Source organism: Coccinella septempunctata, chromosome 7, assembly GCF_907165205.1.
Source record: "Coccinella septempunctata chromosome 7, icCocSept1.1, whole genome shotgun sequence".
Classification (NCBI taxonomy): Eukaryota; Metazoa; Arthropoda; class Insecta; order Coleoptera; family Coccinellidae; genus Coccinella; species Coccinella septempunctata.
In genome coordinates this window covers 20223881-20241572 of record NC_058195.1, presented here as the reverse complement: position 1 = coordinate 20241572, position 17692 = coordinate 20223881, and the positions used below count along the sequence as shown (strand labels likewise).

General features: G+C 35.6%; 3 protein-coding genes across 3 annotated transcripts; 2 read left to right on the top strand and 1 right to left on the bottom strand.

Moving 5' to 3' along the window:
* The first annotated feature begins 581 nt into the window (after window positions 1-581).
* LOC123317612 lies at window positions 582-17621 on the top strand. Its single transcript, XM_044904216.1, has 2 exons — window positions 582-1553; window positions 17208-17621. The coding sequence occupies exons 1-2, from the start codon at window positions 582-584 to the stop codon at window positions 17619-17621; spliced, it is 1386 nt and encodes a 461-aa protein (XP_044760151.1).
* Window positions 2066-4306, bottom strand: LOC123318074. Its single transcript, XM_044904770.1, has 3 exons — window positions 3080-4306; window positions 2549-3000; window positions 2066-2276 (listed from the first exon to the last, which is right to left on the bottom strand). The coding sequence occupies exons 1-3, from the start codon at window positions 4245-4247 to the stop codon at window positions 2232-2234; spliced, it is 1665 nt and encodes a 554-aa protein (XP_044760705.1). The 5' UTR covers window positions 4248-4306; the 3' UTR covers window positions 2066-2231.
* Window positions 9427-16694, top strand: LOC123318071. The gene is made up of 5 exons (XM_044904767.1): window positions 9427-9792; window positions 11032-11114; window positions 12742-15681; window positions 15761-16212; window positions 16485-16694. The coding sequence occupies exons 3-5, from the start codon at window positions 12753-12755 to the stop codon at window positions 16527-16529; spliced, it is 3426 nt and encodes a 1141-aa protein (XP_044760702.1). The 5' UTR covers window positions 9427-9792; window positions 11032-11114; window positions 12742-12752; the 3' UTR covers window positions 16530-16694.
* Window positions 17622-17692: the final 71 nt, after the last annotated feature.

Sequence of the window (17692 nt, the reverse complement as noted above, 5' to 3'; positions counted from 1 at the left end):
ATATAAGCAAAAATTATTCCAATTAAAAAACTCCTTCACCCGGAGGTCAGGTCGCCCAATGAACTTAACGGAGGTAACAACGAACTACGGGTTCATATATATATATATATATATATATATATATATATATATATATATATATATATATATATATATATATATATATATATATATATATAATACTTTAGATAATGAGGAAGGAAACAACCGTTTCCGAAAGCTAGGCTATTATGAATAAAGAGTAAAAACCTCATCAGTGTGTTGATCGACATCCCTTATTAAATAATATATATATATATATATATATATATATATATATATATATATATATATATATATATATATATATATATATATATATATATATATATATATATATATATATATATATATATATATATATATATATATATATATATATATATATATATATATATATATATATATATATATATATATATATATATATATATATATATATATATATATATATATATATATATATATATACTCAGAACTCAGAACAACAGAGAAGACAGCTTGAGATCATTTCCGCCTTCAGTGATGCAATTCGGATGGAGATGGGGGTCGACAAATGTGCTACACTCGAAGTTAAGAGAGGAAAACTACAGGCTGGGCGTAGCACCACTTTGATGAATCACAACAGCATATCAGCATTAGGAGAAGACGAATCATATAAATATCTCGGAATTAATCAAGCTCACGAAATAAACACCTCCGAAATGAAAGAGATCTTCAGGCAAAAACTTTACAAGAAGGTGAAACTACTGCTGAAGTCTGGACTCAACTCAAAATCATTATTCACTGCCATCAACATCTGGGCGATACCAAGCTTAACTTATTCCTTTGGAATACTCACATGGTCTCAAACTGACCTCCGAGACATCGATAGAAAAATAAGAAGCCTGCTAACAAGCAGCGGTATTCACCACCCTCATTCATCTACTATCAGATTATACCTACCCAGGAAGAACGGAGGAAGAGGCCTTCTGAATTTGGAGACAACACACGCAAATAATATCAACGCCCTCAGAGCATATTTCATGCAACTGAACTCGCCTGTTGCCCTGGCCATCCGTGAGGCTGACGAACGCATCTCTGCACTGAAGCTTTCGGATCCAGATTATCGGGCCACCACACAATCACTGAGCGCGATGATAGAGGAATGGAACAGCAAAGCTTTGCATGGCAGGTACCCTAGTAATCTGAAAGGTAAAGAAGTGGATGAGTCAGAGTCTCTTACTTACCTTCGCGCTGGATACCTGTTTCCTGAGACGGAAGGACGTTTACTGGCAATCCAAGATCAAGTAATGCCAACTAGGATGTACATAAAACACATAACCAAACAAGATATTCCATCCGACCTCTGCAGAAGGTGCTCGCAGGCCCGCGAATCTATACAGCACATAACTTCCTCTTGTTCTATACTGGCGCCAAAAGACTACTTGGACAGGCACAATGCCGTTGGTAAAATTTACCATCAACAAATAGCTCTCAAACTGGGGTTGATCCGGAAGGAGGTCCAGCAGCATCTGAGTAGATAGGCAACAAGAGTTCGAGCGCAAAAAGGGTAGTTTTTACATGTAAATTCTCATAAGGAAGTCTAAGGTCGATTTTGCAGAAATCGGTCAATTTTGAAAATTTTTCTAAGTCCCGTTCAAGGTCATCCAGTAGGCGGGTCTGAGAAGGTGAGAGGAGAGTGGGGGAGAGGGTAACGGGTTTGATGATGAGGGGTGTGAGGGTGAGCGGGTTCGAGATTTTGTTTCATACTTTTCTAAACGTCGGGATTCGAACTCGGGACTTTTGTGTTACGTGATAGATAGATAGGTAGGTACCTTAGCGTTGATATTAGAGATACGTCATGCTTTTTAGGGTGGTAATGAGGAGATATGTCGCTAATCAAATAATGTAGAACAGCTGGATGCTTTCATGTTTATTTTTCAAATTATGAGTGAAAGGGTGATGGTGATTCATTGATTGAAACCTTGTGAAAGAAAAATCATTTATTTTATTTACAGTAACATCGATATTTGCTTGATGAAAACAGAGTGATCGCTGAAAAAAATTTAAATCACATAGTCAACAATTTTTCCAACATTGAAATCTTCTTCCTTGGTTCATCATATTCCTCAATCTTGCGTTTATTGAGTGAATAATGACCCCACGGTACAGTGTTGAATGTTCCGGGCACCAAACATCGTTTATCGTCTTCAGGACTTAAAGCTATTTTTTCCTGTGTCAGTGAATACACATGATGTTCCTTCGCCTGAATCAAATTTTGAGAAATAATTTTATGTTTCCATGTTTCTAAACATTCAATGTAATCATCGAAACATATTCTGTTCTTAACGATTGATTTTTTAATACCCTTAGCTTTCTTGGTGGTACCATAATTTCGACACATGGATTCAATTTCATCAGCTTCATACTCTTCTTCCACCCATCGTTGTTTTTTCACATTCAGATCATCCTTAGAAGTTTTCACAGCATACAGTTTAGATCTGAGACCAACATAATTGGTCATAGGTATTCCATTGTTTTCATCCTTCATCATTCCTAATACCTTTTTATTAACTTGAGGAATACCGTAAGTATTATTCTTGGGATAATCTGAGGTATCAAATCTTTCATAACAGTCAAGTTTCATTCTTTCATAAGGATCTTCAGAGACCTCATAAATGAGAGAATCGGTATCTGTGTATAAGATGGTACAGCCAGCACTGAAAGCTTCATTCATGTAGTGGTAATGGAAGTCATAAATAGTAGTTTTAGCCAAATCCAAGATACTCATTCCCACATAAATTGGCTTGTTCAAATAGATCTGCAGCTTTCGCATTTCAACAGCTACAAAGTTCTCATTGAAAATAACAGAGTTCTTGAATTCAGGTTTGGAGATATAAGTTTCCGCCCCATATCGTCCTTTCCATTTTGTTAGAAGGTGGACATTAACCCTTTTCCGAATATTCTCCATCGTTTTTCCTGTAACAATAGAAAAGAATATGTAGATATCTGTATAGGAAATCATATGAATGTAATTTGAATGGATATAACAACTTACCAAAAACAGCGTTGTTCATCAGTTTGAAGAGATTCTTCTCGAACTCATTTTCGGCATTCTTTCTCAGATCCGTATTGAGGTCGATGTAAGACTTGAGCCATGTAGATTGCTTGAACTTGAGCACTCGATGTATTTTTGTTATAATCAATCCATTCTTCAATGCTTGCTTCAGATTTCTGTAGTGGATGATATATTTCTTCTTTTGATGTAATGTGGCCATAAGTTTAGCGTTTTGCTGAGATGCATAACAAGGTGTTTGAGTTTTAGAGTTGTAATGTTCTGGACAGAATGGAAGATCTTTGTGCACATCATGCAATTCTCTAGGATATTCGAGATCGACTTCTAAAATATAACCCTCGGGAGCATCATCAGGAATTTGCAAGACATTTATATTTGTATCGGTCCACGTAAAACCGCCGTATGGTAGACATTGTGACATTGCCCATCCATATTGATTGTTGACATCAAAGTACATGAGGTAATTTTCTGGTTTAGTTGAATCATAGTTTGGTATATACTTGTTGTTCGCATGTGCTCGTCGTTTACCACATACTTGACTAAGGCCGCCCCGAATTCCTCTTTCAACAAACAAAAACATATCAACATCGGTGAGAAGTTCTAATTCCTGTTTTGTATATTTCAACATAGCATCCCACGTATATCCTGGTAAAGTAAAATAATGCGCAGGATCTAATCCATAAGTCTTATGGCAGCTCGATCGAAATTGTTCAAATACGTCAGCCAGCAATAGAATGTCAGTTTTCATGTAGAGATCGCTGTATTCGCCCAAATTCTGACATTTGAATTTATTCCACACAAGTTGTGCTCTCTCATATCTTCTTCGTGGACATTTCCTACAATCCAATTTGTTATAGAATGCTTCAATAGGTGGAAGAGAAGTTTCATCGAATCGGTCATAGGAATCGATATAATCATATGGCATTACTCCTTTGTTCGTAAGAAGACTGATATGTTCTTCAGATTCCTCAGGAAATTGTGATTTCAAGTTCGGAAACTCTTCTAAATAGGACGCTAGTTTGTCTAAAGAGCAAGCCATGAATCGGAAACTATCAATGAATCGGAAATTAATGTGATAATCATCATAGTGTTTGGTGAAACTGATATATTTCTCCTTAGTTATCGGTAACAAATCGATTTTCCCTTCCATTCTTGTGGCAATATCTTGTATCAGAAAATTAGCGTCATATCCACTCAGGTTGTGAAATACTACAGGAATCATGCGACTATCCTTATAATTTATATTACACCCCTCATGTGCTGCTCCACGGTAATTCTTTTCGGGGATAAGATGATTATGATCTCTTACTTTTTTATCTTCAGGTTTGAACATTTCTTCACAAATATGACAGTGAGTTGCCTTCCGAAATTCGACTTCCTGTTTTGGCGTCATATCGATGTCGTAGGGACATAAGAAAACTGAGTCAACGTCTCCAGCAAATTGATTAATCTCATCTGCAAACCATTTCATGCAATTGGGACCTCGATGAGAACGATAAAAACTCAGAGAATCATCATATGAACACTTTACATAGTATCCTACAGCTGCAGCTGTATGTTCTTGATAGTTGTTTTTAGTGTTAGTAGGTTTTAGTATGCTCTCCAGATCTGCATAAATAATAAAAGGTACCTTCTCCTTGTTTTTATGATTTTTGAACTTGAGTGTATTGTTTCCTATCTCAGGCATCTTTATAGCTGTTTCATTCATGTTTCCACAATCCTCTGAATGACTTTTTAGTTTTTCTTCAGATCGTAAGTACCGGAGACATCTATCACATATAAATTTCGGTCCATGTTCCTTGCTCAATTGACTCGATACCAGACGAGAGAGATTTTTGATCCATACATAATGGTATCGCACTGGAGTATCATCGTTTGAATAGTGATCTTGTATAAGGAGTAAGTTGATATGTCTATTCATTTTAATTTTTGTTAGGTATGTTGGCAATGTAGTGAAGCTCTTCTTTTCCTTTTTCAGAATATAAACATTAATGGATATCTGGTTTTGTTTTTCAAAGTTGGGTATCTGTTTCATTGTCATCGGAAATTGAATACCTTTCAACTTCAAAATTTTGGAATAATGAGGATATTTGGATAATCGTTGGGGGTCCTTCTCAACAGGGTGTAATGCAGCCATCACAGACCATGCGAAACATGCTTCATCGTCGTTTTTCACATTGATACAAGCCTCTTTCCGTTTTATTTGAGGAGGAAGTTCTATGTATGAGCTTCCAAGTTGGGGTGTGAACTTGTTTATATTCACCCCTAGGTTAACAACATTAACCAGAGCCCATCCGCTATCACGTTCTTGGAATTCCTCAAGATCTTTGAGAATTGATACCAAAACATTTATATTGAACCATTCAGTAATATTCGTGTCTCGGTAAATAGGTGAATTGGATGTTGTGAAGTACTTATATTCCTTTTGAATTTTATTGGCTGTCATAATCTGAAACTCTCCACAAAAAACCATATTGACCTTAACAGCTTCATCCTTCTTCAATGCATTCAGAATTCTTCGACGAAATATAGCTTCGCAGTCCATCAAAAAATCCTTAGGCTCCTTATGTTTCAGGTTACTAATCACACCTGTTCTTATTCTCGAGTCGAATGCTGATAATGAATCATTCCAATGGACTCTGTTCCAAGCAGTTTCCTTTCGTCTACTCAGACCTGCACCAATTCGTTGTTGTTGTTTGAATTGTTGTTTCAATGATTTTATAGAACGGATCTGAGCTTCGAGTTGCTGTTTTCCTCCAATTGAAGTACAACCTGGCAATTCCCGATACAGTTTTCTTATTGCTCTCGTACATTCCTTTATACCTTTTATTGCATGCTCATTATCAGATGTAGTGATAAATAAAGCCACTAACGACTTTATTAGTCGAAGACAATTCTCTATGTTGAACATTTTAGATACAACTGAAACAAAATATCCATGTCAACATTTTAAATATTCTCAAAATCGGATACAACACACGAAAATAGCCGAAGATTCCCGAACATAGCCGCAGATTTCCGAAAATAGCCAAAGATTACCGAAGATACAAAACTTACACAAAAACGGATATAAAGCGGATACGAAGTGAATATAAATCGAGTACACAACACAGTTAAGCTGTGCAATACAGTTTCAAGCAGCTGAACAGGCAGCTTCAAAACAGCATCAGACAGACAGCTAAGCAGACATCTGCAGCACAGCTCCAGACAGCTTCAACACAGCTCCAGACAGCTAAGCTGACAGCTTCAGCACAGCTCCAGACAGCTTCAACACAGCTCCAGACAGCTAAGCTGGCAGCTGTTATGAAGGGTATAAGCGGATACAAAGTGGATACTTGTGGAATATATAGGAAAGAATTCAGTCTAACAAATAACTTGAGCAGGCATCTAAATGTATATAAAAAATTGACCTCTCTTGTCTTGTATGCAGGAAAAAATCACTAGGAACAATACTTTGAAAAAACACATAATCGAGAAACATGACGCAATTCATGATACTCTGAGAGAAAACTATGAAAAGATCTATTAGAAATATAAGTGTGGTAGACCGCAGGATGTAGAAGATAGTTATCCAAAATCGAATACTAGATGTTCTCATGAAGTTAGTAGTGGTGAATATTTTACCGAAATAAATTATATCCATGAGCTGAGATTATATCGATGAGCTGCGTACACTGCATAGAAAAAATAATATTCTCGTCTGAAAAGTACAATTTTTGTTGGAAGTACTATGAGAGCTTGGTGTCATTTATTATAATGATAGTATAGCAGACTGATAATATGATGTATGTATGAATCATACTTTTCTGATAAATATCGGAACTAATAATTTTATATTTTAATTAATAACATATATCCTAAGCATCCACATGTAATAACTTATATCAGTCTTCAAGTCAAGTCATTAGTTTGATTTGCTTGCAACAATTTTGTGATTAAAACACAGAGATAAGAAGATTGGTCTCAGAGAAGTCCTTGGACTCAGTAAATCTTCATATAAACTGTCATCTTTAATACATATTTATATAAATAAATAATGAGAGATTCAACGGCTTCTCCGGTTTTAAGGATTTACGTAAATTAGATGATAAAATTTTATCTAAAGATTTTTTTCTGAATAACAGATACCTACTATTTTCATTTTATCAATAAATCTATCGAGGTCAACCAGGCGGTTCTTTAATAGCCATCGCATGCAACAATTTTCCTACTTACACATATATACCTAGTATATAGCAGATGACAGCCCACTTTTCAGATGGGTCTTACAGACATCTCAATACTGATACTTGACCCTCGTAAGAGTTCTCTAGTGTGTTTTCGTTAATCGTCGTCCACCCTTTTATACCGCATAAGCGGAACCTCTATCGAAATCTATATGAACATAATCTGAATGTTTTATAGCCAGGCGGCCCCTCAGGATTCTAAGACACTACACAGAGGTCTGAGGTTTAGATTATTATCATATAGAAAGATCGATTTTAATTGATAATATGGTAAGATATAATACATTATAATATGTGCATATCAACATGAAATAAGTACTTACGTGGTATGATAGGTTGATGAGTTGGGATTGAAAGTTATGGTTTTTTTTAAAGAAGGAACAGTCCCTACGATCAGATTGGGGAACTGAAAAAAAAAACGTTTATTTAGCCTGTATGAATTCAAGAAGATGTGCTAAGCAATAATGAAAATACCGCATAATTTTCATCCGTTAGTTTATTCTGTTATCAGCAGATCGAATGAATGTATCATGTCTATGTAGAATGAAATATTTCTTAGTCCAAATTTTCTCTTAATCCTGCGATATCTCCGAAATCATACATTATAGGGAAAAACTAAACCAAAAATCACCCCCTTCACTCCCTGTCGATTTACCACCTAATGAATAAGATGACAAAGTTTCAAAATCATATCTAATCATTTTATCACTTCCCCACTATTCAAATTCGACTATAATATTCATATCGTAGGATACCCGGAAATGAAAAGAATTATTCTAAGTCCTAATTTTTTCTTCATCCTGCGATATCTCCGAAATCATGCATTTTAGAGAAAAACTAAATCAAAAATCACCCCCTTCACTTCCTGTCGATTTACCACCTAATGAATAAGATGACAAAGTTTCAAAATCATATCTAATCATTTTATCACTTCCCCACTATTCAAATTCGACTATAATATTCATATCATAGGATACCCGGAAATGAAAAGAATTATTCTAAGTCCTAATTTTTTCTTCATCCTGCGATATCTCCGAAATCATGCATTTTAGAGAAAAACTAAATCAAAAATCACCCCCTTCACCCCCTATCGATTTACCACCTAATGAATAAGATGACAAAGTTTCAAAATCATATCTAATCATTTTATCACTTCCCCACTATTCAAATTCGACTATAATATTCATATCATAGGATACCCGGAAATGAAAAGAATTATTCTAAGTCCTAATTTTTTCTTCATCCTGCGATATCTCCGAAATCATGCATTTTAGAGAAAAACTAAATCAAAAATCACCCCCTTCACCCCCTATCGATTTACCACCTAATGAATAAGATGACAAAGTTTCAAAATCATATCTAATCATTTTATCACCCCCCACTATTCTAATCCGACTATAATATTCATATCATACGATACCCAGAAGTGAATAAAATTGTTCTAAGCACTGATTTTTTCTTCATCCTGTGATATCGCCGAAATCATGCATTTTAGGAAAAAATAAATCTAAAATCAACATCCCCCTCCCCCCGGATTTAACATCCACTAATAATTATGATTGTAACAAAGTTTCAAATCATATTATCTTCCCATTCTACCGTCTCTAAGATAAGATTAACAAAAAATAAATCTCGTCTTACTCACCTACATAGATATGTTTTTTTTCACGATTTCGTAACAATAGAACGCAACTAATCGAAACCCTGCGAACGAATGAAGAATTGATACAATACTGGCTGTATTTATATTCTCTCAAGCTGCCCTTAGTTTGAACAATGAAAATGATACCTGTTTGAAGACGATTTTGACGCGAATTCATGAAAGAACGATCCATATAAATTCGATATCCTATTTAATTTCGAATTAATTTTAGGTTGTGAGGTATCCTGGAGTAAATCACTGCTCCTTCACAACCATCCGGAAGGTATTTTAATTTTTTTATATTGATTTATTGAGGTTTAATCGGAAAATACTGTTCATTAAAGCTCCAATATTGTAATCATTGGTATGTGTATATGCGCTGACGGGGTACAAGGCTCACGATCTATCCATGACTCTTTCTTGTCCAGACCTGTCTGTAACTTGAACCCCGTCAGCGCATATACACATACCAATGACTACAATATTGGAGCTTTAATGAACAGTATTTTCCGATTAAACCTCAATAAATCAATATAAAAAAATTAAAATACCTTCCGGATGGTTGTGAAGGAGCAGTGATTTACTCCAGGATACCTCACAACCTAAAATTAATTCGAAATTAAATAGGATATCGAATTTATATGGATCGTTCTTTCATGAATTCGCGTCAAAATCGTCTTCAAACAGGTATCATTTTCATTGTTCAAACTAAGGGCAGCTTGAGAGAATATAAATACAGCCAGTATTGTATCAATTCTTCATTCGTTCGCAGGGTTTCGATTAGTTGCGTTCTATTGTTACGAAATCGTGAAAAAAAACATATCTAGGTGAGTAAGACGAGATTTATTTTTTGTTAATCTTATCTTAGAGACGGTAGAATGGGAAGATAATATGATTTGAAACTTTGTTACAATCATAATTATTAGTGGATGTTAAATCCGGGGGGAGGGGGATGTTGATTTTAGATTTATTTTTTCCTAAAATGCATGATTTCGGCGATATCACAGGATGAAGAAAAAATCAGTGCTTAGAACAATTTTATTCACTTCTGGGTATCGTATGATATGAATATTATAGTCGGATTAGAATAGTGGGGGGTGATAAAATGATTAGATATGATTTTGAAACTTTGTCATCTTATTCATTAGGTGGTAAATCGACAGAGGATGAAGGGGGTGATTTTTGATTTAGTTTTTCCCTAAAATGCATGATTTCGGAGATATCGCAGGATGAAGAAAAAATTAGGACTTAGAATAATTCTTTTCATTTCCGGGTATCCTATGATATGAATATTATAGTCGAATTTGAATAGTGGGGAAGTGATAAAATGATTAGATATGATTTTGAAACTTTGTCATCTTATTCATTAGGTGGTAAATCGATAGGGGGTGAAGGGGGTGATTTTTGATTTAGTTTTTCTCTAAAATGCATGATTTCGGAGATATCGCAGGATGAAGAAAAAATTAGGACTTAGAATAATTCTTTTCATTTCCGGGTATCCTATGATATGAATATTATAGTCGAATTTGAATAGTGGGGAAGTGATAAAATGATTAGATATGATTTTGAAACTTTGTCATCTTATTCATTAGGTGGTAAATCGACAGGAGGTGAAGGGGGTGATTTTTGATTTAGTTTTTCTCTAAAATGCATGATTTCGGAGATATCGCAGGATGAAGAAAAAATTAGGACTTAGAATAATTCTTTTCATTTCCGGGTATCCTACGATATGAATATTATAGTCGAATTTGAATAGTGGGGAAGTGATAAAATGATTAGATATGATTTTGAAACTTTGTCATCTTATTCATTAGGTGGTAAATCGACAGGGAGTGAAGGGGGTGATTTTTGGTTTAGTTTTTCCCTATAATGTATGATTTCGGAGATATCGCAGGATTAAGAGAAAATTTGGACTAAGAAATATTTCATTCTACATAGACATGATACATTCATTCGATCTGCTGATAACAGAATAAACTAACGGATGAAAATTATGCGGTATTTTCATTATTGCTTAGCACATCTTCTTGAATTCATACAGGCTAAATAAACGTTTTTTTTTTCAGTTCCCCAATCTGATCGTAGGGACTGTTCCTTCTTTAAAAAAAACCATAACTTTCAATCCCAACTCATCAACCTATCATACCACGTAAGTACTTATTTCATGTTGATATGCACATATTATAATGTATTATATCTTACCATATTATCAATTAAAATCGATTTTTCTATATGATAATAATCTAAACCTCAGACCTCTGTGTAGTGTCTTAGAATCCTGAGGGGCCGCCTGGCTATAAAACATTCAGATTATGTTCATATAGATTTCGATAGAGGTTCCGCTTATGCGGTATAAAAGGGTGGACGACGATTAACGAAAACACACTAGAGAACTCTTACGAGGGTCAAGTATCAGTATTGAGATGTCTGTAAGACCCATCTGAAAAGTGGGCTGTCATCTGCTATATACTAGGTATATATGTGTAAGTAGGAAAATTGTTGCATGCGATGGCTATTAAAGAACCGCCTGGTTGACCTCGATAGATTTATTGATAAAATGAAAATAGTAGGTATCTGTTATTCAGAAAAAAATCTTTAGATAAAATTTTATCATCTAATTTACGTAAATCCTTAAAACCGGAGAAGCCGTTGAATCTCTCATTATTTATTTATATAAATATGTATTAAAGATGACAGTTTATATGAAGATTTACTGAGTCCAAGGACTTCTCTGAGACCAATCTTCTTATCTCTGTGTTTTAATCACAAAATTGTTGCAAGCAAATCAAACTAATGACTTGACTTGAAGACTGATATAAGTTATTACATGTGGATGCTTAGGATATATGTTATTAATTAAAATATAAAATTATTAGTTCCGATATTTATCAGAAAAGTATGATTCATACATACATCATATTATCAGTCTGCTATACTATCATTATAATAAATGACACCAAGCTCTCATAGTACTTCCAACAAAAATTGTACTTTTCAGACGAGAATATTATTTTTTCTATGCAGTGTACGCAGCTCATCGATATAATCTCAGCTCATGGATATAATTTATTTCGGTAAAATATTCACCACTACTAACTTCATGAGAACATCTAGTATTCGATTTTGGATAACTATCTTCTACATCCTGCGGTCTACCACACTTATATTTCTAATAGATCTTTTCATAGTTTTCTCTCAGAGTATCATGAATTGCGTCATGTTTCTCGATTATGTGTTTTTTCAAAGTATTGTTCCTAGTGATTTTTTCCTGCATACAAGACAAGAGAGGTCAATTTTTTATATACATTTAGATGCCTGCTCAAGTTATTTGTTAGACTGAATTCTTTCCTATATATTCCACAAGTATCCACTTTGTATCCGCTTATACCCTTCATAACAGCTGCCAGCTTAGCTGTCTGGAGCTGTGTTGAAGCTGTCTGGAGCTGTGCTGAAGCTGTCAGCTTAGCTGTCTGGAGCTGTGTTGAAGCTGTCTGGAGCTGTGCTGCAGATGTCTGCTTAGCTGTCTGTCTGATGCTGTTTTGAAGCTGCCTGTTCAGCTGCTTGAAACTGTATTGCACAGCTTAACTGTGTTGTGTACTCGATTTATATTCACTTCGTATCCGCTTTATATCCGTTTTTGTGTAAGTTTTGTATCTTCGGTAATCTTTGGCTATTTTCGGAAATCTGCGGCTATGTTCGGGAATCTTCGGCTATTTTCGTGTGTTGTATCCGATTTTGAGAATATTTAAAATGTTGACATGGATATTTTGTTTCAGTTGTATCTAAAATGTTCAACATAGAGAATTGTCTTCGACTAATAAAGTCGTTAGTGGCTTTATTTATCACTACATCTGATAATGAGCATGCAATAAAAGGTATAAAGGAATGTACGAGAGCAATAAGAAAACTGTATCGGGAATTGCCAGGTTGTACTTCAATTGGAGGAAAACAGCAACTCGAAGCTCAGATCCGTTCTATAAAATCATTGAAACAACAATTCAAACAACAACAACGAATTGGTGCAGGTCTGAGTAGACGAAAGGAAACTGCTTGGAACAGAGTCCATTGGAATGATTCATTATCAGCATTCGACTCGAGAATAAGAACAGGTGTGATTAGTAACCTGAAACATAAGGAGCCTAAGGATTTTTTGATGGACTGCGAAGCTATATTTCGTCGAAGAATTCTGAATGCATTGAAGAAGGATGAAGCTGTTAAGGTCAATATGGTTTTTTGTGGAGAGTTTCAGATTATGACAGCCAATAAAATTCAAAAGGAATATAAGTACTTCACAACATCCAATTCACCTATTTACCGAGACACGAATATTACTGAATGGTTCAATATAAATGTTTTGGTATCAATTCTCAAAGATCTTGAGGAATTCCAAGAACGTGATAGCGGATGGGCTCTGGTTAATGTTGTTAACCTAGGGGTGAATATAAACAAGTTCACACCCCAACTTGGAAGCTCATACATAGAACTTCCTCCTCAAATAAAACGGAAAGAGGCTTGTATCAATGTGAAAAACGACGATGAAGCATGTTTCGCATGGTCTGTGATGGCTGCATTACACCCTGTTGAGAAGGACCCCCAACGATTATCCAAATATCCTCATTATTCCAAAATTTTGAAGTTGAAAGGTATTCAATTTCCGATGACAATGAAACAGATACCCAACTTTGAAAAACAAAACCAGATATCCATTAATGTTTATATTCTGAAAAAGGAAAAGAAGAGCTTCACTACATTGCCAACATACCTAACAAAAATTAAAATGAATAGACATATCAACTTACTCCTTATACAAGATCACTATTCAAACGATGATACTCCAGTGCGATACCATTATGTATGGATCAAAAATCTCTCTCGTCTGGTATCGAGTCAATTGAGCAAGGAACATGGACCGAAATTTATATGTGATAGATGTCTCCGGTACTTACGATCTGAAGAAAAACTAAAAAGTCATTCAGAGGATTGTGGAAACATGAATGAAACAGCTATAAAGATGCCTGAGATAGGAAACAATACACTCAAGTTCAAAAATCATAAAAACAAGGAGAAGGTACCTTTTATTATTTATGCAGATCTGGAGAGCATACTAAAACCTACTAACACTAAAAACAACTATCAAGAACATACAGCTGCAGCTGTAGGATACTATGTAAAGTGTTCATATGATGATTCTCTGAGTTTTTATCGTTCTCATCGAGGTCCCAATTGCATGAAATGGTTTGCAGATGAGATTAATCAATTTGCTGGAGACGTTGACTCAGTTTTCTTATGTCCCTACGACATCGATATGACGCCAAAACAGGAAGTCGAATTTCGGAAGGCAACTCACTGTCATATTTGTGAAGAAATGTTCAAACCTGAAGATAAAAAAGTAAGAGATCATAATCATCTTATCCCCGAAAAGAATTACCGTGGAGCAGCACATGAGGGGTGTAATATAAATTATAAGGATAGTCACATGATTCCTGTAGTATTTCACAACCTGAGTGGATATGACGCTAATTTTCTGATACAAGATATTGCCACAAGAATGGAAGGGAAAATCGATTTGTTACCGATAACTAAGGAGAAATATATCAGTTTCACCAAACACTATGATGATTATCACATTAATTTCCGATTCATTGATAGTTTCCGATTCATGGCTTGCTCTTTAGACAAACTAGCGTCCTATTTAGAAGAGTTTCCGAACTTGAAATCACAATTTCCTGAGGAATCTGAAGAACATATCAGTCTTCTTACGAACAAAGGAGTAATGCCATATGATTATATCGATTCCTATGACCGATTCGATGAAACTTCTCTTCCACCTATTGAAGCATTCTATAACAAATTGGATTGTAGGAAATGTCCACGAAGAAGATATGAGAGAGCACAACTTGTGTGGAATAAATTCAAATGTCAGAATTTGGGCGAATACAGCGATCTCTACATGAAAACTGACATTCTATTGCTGGCTGACGTATTTGAACAATTTCGATCGAGCTGCCATAAGACTTATGGATTAGATCCTGCGCATTATTTTACTTTACCAGGATATACGTGGGATGCTATGTTGAAATATACAAAACAGGAATTAGAACTTCTCACCGATGTTGATATGTTTTTGTTTGTTGAAAGAGGAATTCGGGGCGGCCTTAGTCAAGTATGTGGTAAACGACGAGCACATGCGAACAACAAGTATATACCAAACTATGATTCAACTAAACCAGAAAATTACCTCATGTACTTTGATGTCAACAATCAATATGGATGGGCAATGTCACAATGTCTACCATACGGCGGTTTTACGTGGACCGATACAAATATAAATGTCTTGCAAATTCCTGATGATGCTCCCGAGGGTTATATTTTAGAAGTCGATCTCGAATATCCTAGAGAATTGCATGATGTGCACAAAGATCTTCCATTCTGTCCAGAACATTACAACTCTAAAACTCAAACACCTTGTTATGCATCTCAGCAAAACGCTAAACTTATGGCCACATTACATCAAAAGAAGAAATATATCATCCACTACAGAAATCTGAAGCAAGCATTGAAGAATGGATTGATTATAACAAAAATACATCGAGTGCTCAAGTTCAAGCAATCTACATGGCTCAAGTCTTACATCGACCTCAATACGGATCTGAGAAAGAATGCCGAAAATGAGTTCGAGAAGAATCTCTTCAAACTGATGAACAACGCTGTTTTTGGTAAGTTGTTATATCCATTCAAATTACATTCATATGATTTCCTATACAGATATCTACATATTCTTTTCTATTGTTACAGGAAAAACGATGGAGAATATTCGGAAAAGGGTTAATGTCCACCTTCTAACAAAATGGAAAGGACGATATGGGGCGGAAACTTATATCTCCAAACCTGAATTCAAGAACTCTGTTATTTTCAATGAGAACTTTGTAGCTGTTGAAATGCGAAAGCTGCAGATCTATTTGAACAAGCCAATTTATGTGGGAATGAGTATCTTGGATTTGGCTAAAACTACTATTTATGACTTCCATTACCACTACATGAATGAAGCTTTCAGTGCTGGCTGTACCATCTTATACACAGATACCGATTCTCTCATTTATGAGGTCTCTGAAGATCCTTATGAAAGAATGAAACTTGACTGTTATGAAAGATTTGATACCTCAGATTATCCCAAGAATAATACTTACGGTATTCCTCAAGTTAATAAAAAGGTATTAGGAATGATGAAGGATGAAAACAATGGAATACCTATGACCAATTATGTTGGTCTCAGATCTAAACTGTATGCTGTGAAAACTTCTAAGGATGATCTGAATGTGAAAAAACAACGATGGGTGGAAGAAGAGTATGAAGCTGATGAAATTGAATCCATGTGTCGAAATTATGGTACCACCAAGAAAGCTAAGGGTATTAAAAAATCAATCGTTAAGAACAGAATATGTTTCGATGATTACATTGAATGTTTAGAAACATGGAAACATAAAATTATTTCTCAAAATTTGATTCAGGCGAAGGAACATCATGTGTATTCACTGACACAGGAAAAAATAGCTTTAAGTCCTGAAGACGATAAACGATGTTTGGTGCCCGGAACATTCAACACTGTACCGTGGGGTCATTATTCACTCAATAAACGCAAGATTGAGGAATATGATGAACCAAGGAAGAAGATTTCAATGTTGGAAAAATTGTTGACTATGTGATTTAAATTTTTTTCAGCGATCACTCTGTTTTCATCAAGCAAATATCGATGTTACTGTAAATAAAATAAATGATTTTTCTTTCACAAGGTTTCAATCAATGAATCACCATCACCCTTTCACTCATAATTTGAAAAATAAACATGAAAGCATCCAGCTGTTCTACATTATTTGATTAGCGACATATCTCCTCATTACCACCCTAAAAAGCATGACGTATCTCTAATATCAACGCTAAGGTACCTACCTATCTATCTATCACGTAACACAAAAGTCCCGAGTTCGAATCCCGACGTTTAGAAAAGTATGAAACAAAATCTCGAACCCGCTCACCCTCACACCCCTCATCATCAAACCCGTTACCCTCTCCCCCACTCTCCTCTCACCTTCTCAGACCCGCCTACTGGATGACCTTGAACGGGACTTAGAAAAATTTTCAAAATTGACCGATTTCTGCAAAATCGACCTTAGACTTCCTTATGAGAATTTACATGTAAAAACTACCCTTTTTGCGCTCGAACTCTTGTTGCCTATCTACTCATCTGTACCAGCCAAAGCCAATCCTGCAAAATCAGCGCTTCAAACTCTATTGGGACACAACAATCATCACGGATAGAGGGTCAGCCCACAATAGGCCTGATATCACGCTGTTCGACGCAGAAAGAGAAACATGTCTGCTGCTGGACTTCACCATACCAGCTGACGAGAACTTGGCCAGAGCGTACTCCGAGAAGATATCCAAGTACGGTGATCTGGCCTACCAGATCCACGAAATGTACCGACTGAAGTCCATCAGCATCCTTCCCATGATTATTTCCGTTAATGGACTGGTTGAAAAACACCTGTTAGAAAACACTGAAAGATTGCAGTTGGGTCGCGATATCATATCCAGTGCCCAAAAACAGGTTATCCTTGGAACTGTGAGTATAGTGAGAAAGGTTCTGCAAGGACCATAGCTGCGGCGCTTGCCTTGACAGATTTGTCCGGCAAGCGACTGAGCTCATACCCTTGAAAAGGTGAAGGAAAA